The 7,508-nt window shown below is 42.8% G+C and overlaps 1 protein-coding gene across 1 annotated transcript in view; it reads left to right on the top strand.

The window, feature by feature from the left end:
• cckbrb (cholecystokinin B receptor b) overlaps positions 1–6,609 on the top strand; it is a 22,120-nt gene extending 15,511 nt beyond the window's left edge. Inside the window, exon 5 of the mRNA XM_019884723.1 lies at positions 5,655–6,609. Within this exon, the coding sequence (XP_019740282.1) occupies positions 5,655–6,202 (548 nt within the window). The 3' untranslated portion in view covers positions 6,203–6,609. The remainder of the gene's footprint in view (positions 1–5,654) is intronic.
• Positions 6,610–7,508: the final 899 nt, after the last annotated feature.

Raw genomic sequence — 7,508 nt, 5'->3', positions numbered from 1 at the left:
TGCAAACCCAATATACAGCGCATAAACAAGCTAGGAAATGGGGGGGGGGGGCAATCCCCGGGAGGAAAGCCGTAAGCAGCGGTGGCATGATGACGAATCCCACTTCGCCTTCTCAGTAAATGACAATAAAAATAGTCAAAATTGAACGATATGGACAGGTTTCAAAATGCGTCGCATGTCTAGTGGGGAAGTAAAATACAAATATTTGACTATGTTTGCTTTAACTGACACACGTGCATCAGGGAGATTCATCTGGCGTAGGAGGGGGGGGGGGGCAATCCCCGGGAGGAAAGCCGTAAGCAGCGGTGGCATGATGACGAATCCCACTTCGCCTTCTCAGTAAATGACAATAAAAATAGTCAAAATTGAACGATATGGACAGGTTTCAAAATGCGTCGCATGTCTAGTGGGGAAGTAAAATACAAATATTTGACTATGTTTGCTTTAACTGACACACGTGCATCAGGGAGATTCATCTGGCGTAGGAACTGTGCCAAACATTTCAGGCGAGTTATTCGCTGTGGCGACCCCTGACTGACAGTGACTAAGTTGAAAGTCAAACAACAGTCCACAACTGTGTCATTCAACGAAGTGCGTAAGTAGGAAAGCGGGGGAAATTTATTCTCGTGAATAAAGATAAGTATGTTCGTAAATAAAAGCTTAAGAAATGTGTTTAGAAGCGCTGAAGTGCGTCAAGTACTGTCCGTTTTTCACTTTGCAGCAGATAACGTTTTGATTAAGATGGTTTAGATGCGCTTTCAAGAATGCGCAAATATTCCATGTTCAGATCACTTCGCGTCCCCAAGCCCAATTCTCACCTCCATTACTTGAGCGCCACTATAGACGCACGGTGGATCCTAACACTTCCGAGGGATCCCGCGTGTCGAGTCTTCAACCTGCGCAGCTGTGAATTCTCTGTTGTCTGTGTGAAAATTGCACTGCATTCTTTCCTTATGCCTTTAAGGTACGTGCTGCTGCTGCTTATCCTATTTGCCATTCCCGGGGTGGTGATGAGCGTGGCCTATGGACTCATCTCCCGGGAGCTTTACAGAGGGATCCAATTTGAGATGGGCCACAAAAAAGACTCGACAGGTGAGGACACCCGCAGAGCTTGACAGATAGAATACAGATGACGGGGAAAATCATCAGAATTTCCCTGAGGGGAATTTCGCCGTCAAGGAGAATGACTTAACATGGGAACATGCCCTATAAGTATGATGCTCAAAAGGTTGCATCACCTAGCGCGGTACAGTAATCCCTCATTTTTCGCGGTTAATAGGAACCAGAAACCCCCCGTGAAAAGTGAAAACCACAAGGTAGTATTTGTCCCCCCCACCACCCCTCGCCCAAGGAATTTTTTCGTGTATGCGTGTACCAGCATGTTTAAAATATGTAAACAGTATATGTCAGGGGTGTCAAACTTATTTTTTGTCGCAGGCCACATTTTAGTTACCGTTTCCCTTGGAGGGCCGTTATGACTGAAACCATATAATTACGATTTATTCAACTATTGTTTAAGTTTCTGTAATGAGGGGTTTGGTCACAAGAAAATGCTTACAATATGTCTCTAATTTATTTAATATGAGAATTTTGGGAGAGATTTCAGCAAGCATCATGGAAGTGGACATGTTTGATTTGCTTTCGCGGGCCACATAAAATGATGTGGCGGGCCAGATCTGGCCCCCGGGCCTTGAGTTTGACACTTGAGGTATACGTGCTGGATTTGAAAGAAAGATTACAACAGTGCACTTATTTACTGAAATCTTTCATTATAAAACCTTCTACAGTAATTAACACTCGTACAGGCTTTCGTTTCACTTGGAGACTCTTCTGCTCAAGGCGCTGACGGTGTAGCTGATGTTTTTAAATTGGGGAAAAACATGGTGAGGGTTTGTGCTGTGACGTTCATTTTGTCTGAAATAGGTTTAAGGTTTCTTTTTTTTTTTTTAATCAATGTTTTTTTTTTTTTGAAACGAAGACAAAAACTCTTGCCTAGCTGATAGTTTCGGCTCTCACTTCAGCCTTCATCTGAGCTGTCACTGCTTCCATGTGACGTATCTAAAATACAGCTGACCGGGTCTGGAAAGCTTCAAAATGAGGCTCCTCAACCCGCTCAAGGCTGAGAACAAACCTCCTGCCGCCGCTGAAGCAATGTGTCATTGTTGATGTGACCCCGTGGAGAGACGAGCGGGTTTACATGCTCCCACACACACATGACGCGTTGCTTCGGCGGCGGCAAGGGGTCGGAATGTAGCTCAACTAATCCCCCCAAAAATTAGCATGAAAACAACACTAAGATAAAGTATGCGAAACAGTCAACAGCAGGATGAGACTAGGGAAGGTGCTGGGTGAGGCTGCTTTGATCAGCTCACGGGATAAATCCACTTGTGCTCTCATTGGTCGACGTCGCGCTGGGAACCAATCACTTAGAATGAGTGCCCGTGGCATGTCCGGTACAGTACAGGAAACAACGCATCTTTCCGCAATATGTCTGCCGATATGGCAGGATTTTTTTCATTTTATTTTATTTTTTAATGAATACAAAATTTTGGAAAAAAACCTGCAGAGCCACGAGAGATTACCATAAGAATCAATTTAAAGAATTTTCATTTGCGAGTTCGTAATAATGATATGACAACAGCCTGAGATTTCCATTTCTTCATGGCCATCGTTGCACGTTTCTTTTTGCCTTTACAGGTACCACCCTGTGGTGGAATTGCAAAAATGAATTCAATAAGAAAACTAAGAACACACAGTAGAAGCTGTAGATCACACACTTCTGCAAACACTTAGATGCAGAGTGGGGGGGGGGGGTGTTGTGAGTTGGATTCCACTGCTTGCAACAACCAACATAATAAGCACATTGTCAAATGAGTACCTCAGTGGCTGAGCGAAAATTATCTTTGGAAAGCCCGGTGCTGTTATATTGGATCTCATTTTACCAGCAACCCCCCCTGCATGATTTTTGTCGAGATGAATCCAATTGTGACTGTAACGATTTCATTAGCAACATGGCATCATGATGTGCTCTGGGTGATGAGGTGCTCTTTGTAACCGTTAGTGTACTTACAAGAGGGTCTGGAATTGAGAGTCGAAGAGCGGAGGATGTCGGAGGATGGAATTGGCTGGCAGCTGCAGGCACGGATGTCGCCATCTGTTTGGCCTTACATGGAAAGAGGTTGTCTGAAAAAGAGACAAGCTGATATTTAAAAAAAAAATTTAAATGGCGAAAAAAGTCCAAGTGGAAATCCGATAAAAGGGATAAAAACTTTCCGGGGAGATTTTATGGAAGGTTAATGGAAAATGAGGCAAATTGAATAATCCATTAAGAATATTCTATGTGTACTTATATTGACGTAAAAGTGGGACCTCCAAAGTCAGACATGTCCTAAAGTCTATAAATTTTTACAACATTGAAATGGATGGTCGGATGCAGATGAGCATGACTTCACACATGATGGTTTGTTTGTCTTTAGGTTGAGTTTGTCCAGCTTTTGGGGCGTGAAGCCTTGACTGTCTTGAATCAAATATTTGAACGAAACGATAATTTGTCATTTCTCAGATGGTTAGGAGAATTAATCTGAACATTTTTTTTCCATGCCGGCATTGTAGAAGGAAAATAAAAATAGTCATCATGCTGCAGGGCAGTGCGCAATTTAGTCTAGTCTAGTGGTCTTAGTCACTGGCAAACATAATCAAATATGTTTTCGCACTGTGGAGCCTTGGTAGTAACCAAGGCAACTGCAGGCAGAGATTGTAGAATGAAAGAATAGAAACATTCAAAATATGTACATTGTCTTCATTAAAGATATAAAATAATGGTTGCTTCTATGAGAGCGTGGAATAAACAGTCGTTTTTCATTGGTAGGAAACACTATTGGCTGTCAATTATGAGCTTATAGTTCCGTTTGCGTGGCGAATCATTTGATCATTTCCTCTTTTGGTTAGGAATTGTGTTTCCTATGTTTGTCTCGATTCCCTGTCTTTCATCTGATTATTGGTTCTGCCTGCGTCTCGTCAGCTCAGCCCTCCACCTGCGTCTCGGTAGAATTATGAAACCAGAATGTACATCCATCCATTTTCTGTACTGCTTATCCTGCTCTGACTAAGGTGCAGGAAAGTCGGCTATGTGAACCACTACACGACAAACGGCCAGAGTGAAGTGCATCACCAATGCCAAACTGTGCACTGTTGATAGTTTGTTGTGATGGTACAGTATATCCTGTGTACAGGTTTACCGCATATGGCCGGTAATTCCATGGCACCTAAATGGACGGAAATCATTTTCAGCTTTGCCCTTTGACCTGAATGTCCGCTCACCGACTGACACGGAGCGATTTTCACAATAATTGGTTTTTCATCATGCGTCTTTGCTGTTCTTCAGGGGCATGGGTGAGACTTTTGGAGGTGCCCAATTGATGACGAGGGCACATGGAACAAGAGTTTCAAACACACAGTGCTTCAATATCTCGACCACTATGTACGTTTCAAATCTCTGAAAAATGACAAGAGTAATGTATACAAAAACAATATGTGTTTGGCTTTCGTGTACCAGGAGACTGCTTGAATTAAAACCTAAATTGGCGACAGGACAATTTTATCGTTGAAGAGGCACAGACAAGCTTTCACAAACACACACGCACACAATATACAAAAGGTTTGGTCATCAAGTGCAAAGGCCTTGCACACACAAATCAAAAGACAATGTCCTGCTCCATACAGTATTGAAGCGCGCCCCAACAAAATTCGAATAAACAATTTGAGACGGATATTTTGGTGTGCTTTCGTATTGAAATATTCAATTGAACCTCATTTTATTAATAGAGCACTAAAAACTGGAGCTGAAGCAAAGTACTGTAAATAAATAAAAGACATGACAATTGAACAAAATGAAAAAAAACCCAAAACAATAAGAGTAAGAAAAACAAACTAAAATAAGGACTCAAAGTCACATGCTGTGTTGAAAACCAAGGAATAAAAGCATATTTTCAGACAGATTTGAAAAAAAATGAACAAGGAAGGGGGCTTGGTTGATTTGTGCTGTGAAGTCAAATCCCCATCCCTCAGAGCTTCCACTTCAGTACCTCCATGAAGAGCAGATCGGCTAACCCAAGGCACCAGGCAGGATCGTATGGAAGGAGCAGCTCAGAGAGAATACTTGAAAACAAGTAGCTGAATCTTAAAATGAACTCTAAAGTGCACAGACAGCCAGTGGCGATAGGCCAGAATAGGAGTTTATGTGCTCCCTCTTATGTGTTCCAGTTAAGAGGCGAGCAGCAGTATTTTGGACCAACTGGAGACGCTTGAGGAAGGACTGGATTTGTCCAAAGAAAAGTCCATTACAGTTAGTCAGCAGTGATGTGATGAAGGCACAAACTAAAAAAAAAAAAAAAAAATACCTTGTACGGCACAGGTTAGCGGCCCTTGAGGACCAAAATGTATGAAAATGACCCAAATCACTGGTTGGAGGATAGCAGTCATCTACTTAGAAATGGCTCAATACTTAAGGTCTCACAAACCTTTGTGAAGCTCTGACTCAAAGGGCCAAAGACCAAATTAGAATTTTTCGATTTGTCAAGGGTTAATTTCTCGCACCAGATAAATAGCGTCGAAAGAAAGTGAAACTCTCTTTTTTTGCTGCTTAATTAATACAGACGTGAAGAATGGCCTGACTTCAACCATGTCGTGCGGCAGTGATGACGGTGACGGCTGCTACGTCAACGTCCAGCGTCCTTACTCGCTGGAAATGTCCGCGATGTCCGCCTCCGTCAAGAGGCCCAGGGCGGACCGGCCACGCAGCAACACGTCGGAGGCCAAGCTGGAGGCCAAGAAGCGAGTCATCCGCATGCTGGTGGTAATCGTGGTCCTCTTCTTTCTGTGCTGGATGCCTCTGTACTGCATCAACACTTGGCGAGCTTTCGATGACAATTCAGCCAAAAAAGCTCTCTCCGGCACACCCATTGCCTTTATCCATTTGCTGAGCTACACCTCCGCCTGCGTCAACCCCATCATTTACTGCTTCATGAACACCCGTTTCCGGAAAGCTCTGCTCGCTATGTTCTCCTGCTGCGCCGGCCCTTGCCGTCACCACCGCCGCCGCCACCGCCGCGGGCTGAGAGACAACGAAGAGGACGTTACGGCCATGGGACCTTCCATGTCCAAGTTTAGTTACACAACAGTCAGCACCATGGGAACATGCTGAGGATGAAAGAGGCGAGTCCGATCAGGAAGAGACAGTTACTGGAACAAGGCGGCGTACAACATCCGCTTTGTTTAGGCCTACGCGAAAGCAGTTAGCATAATGTAGCGACAGCGAAGCTTAAATATATGATTGTGAGAAAATAAATAGGGGTATTAACAATTCCAGTGTCTCAATGGACGGTATATACCTCAACGGATACAAAAACAGAAGGTGTTAGCTTAGCTGTTCTATCAGTTCACGTCCAAACTACAGCTGTCCCATTTTTTTATTTATTTATTTTTGTTACCTGTTGGCGTGTCCTAAAATTGACTGCTTCAACTACACTTGTTTAATATGTACGAGCTTTTCTAGATTTACAAAAATGAATCAACATTTCTCTTCATAGTGGCCAAAACTATAAATATAGCTCAGCGAAAATCATAAATGACAAATTGTTTGGTCAACTTTTTGCTCCGTGTCAAGGTCAGCTGAGTAGAGATTTCCGGTCAAATTCCTAAAAATTATTATTATTTTTTAAACCAGCTAGCTGCTTTTTGATAGCTATATATATATATATATATATATATATATATAATGTATAGCGCTGATTATATCTTAACCTACACAGATCTGTGACTGTAAATAAATGAAGGGTGACGAATGTCAAAGGAACCCTTGCGTCCTTCAATTTGCCTGTATACACACCTTGGAAGAAAATGTTTGGACAACTTTTGTTAAATAATGAAACTTGCCAACTTGGTGGACCGTCAGTGAAGAAAATAACGTGTGAAATATTTCTGTCACCTATTTATTGACATGATTGTTATCAATGGTAATTCAGCTGCCTTGTGCAATAAGTGCCTGCGTGTTGTTAATATTGTTCTTGGCAGTGCAACGTCATGGCAAGTACTTGGACTTGAGACGTGTTGATGTAGACTGAAAAGATGAAGCAACTTGAAATCATAAGAACTGGAATCTGGCGCGGTGGCACTGTCAGAAATCCACGGAAGAATTCTATGAGATCTTTTCCAAGTGTTAAGGAAGCCAGCATTTAATTGCAGATTATAATGTGATTCAAATGTATACAATAGTAGCTTGAGGTATGAGTTGAATTTGTTCCGTGTGTTTGTCTTATTTAATGAATATTTAAAAGTGGGCTTACTTTTTTTCCATTCTGGAATTTTGCTTGGCAGGGAGGACGGTGACGGCTGCTACGTCAACGTCCAGCGTCCTTACTCGCTGGAAATGTCCGCGATGTCCGCCTCCGTCAAGAGGCCCAGGGCGGACCGGCCACGCAGCAACACGTCGGAGGCCAAGCTGGAGGCCA

This window comes from Hippocampus comes, unplaced genomic scaffold (assembly GCF_001891065.2).
Source record: "Hippocampus comes isolate QL1 unplaced genomic scaffold, H_comes_QL1_v1.1 scaffold95, whole genome shotgun sequence".
In the NCBI taxonomy this organism is placed as follows: domain Eukaryota; kingdom Metazoa; phylum Chordata; class Actinopteri; order Syngnathiformes; family Syngnathidae; genus Hippocampus; species Hippocampus comes.
Note: the sequence above shows the minus strand (reverse complement) of the source record. Positions and strands in the feature narration are given on the sequence as shown.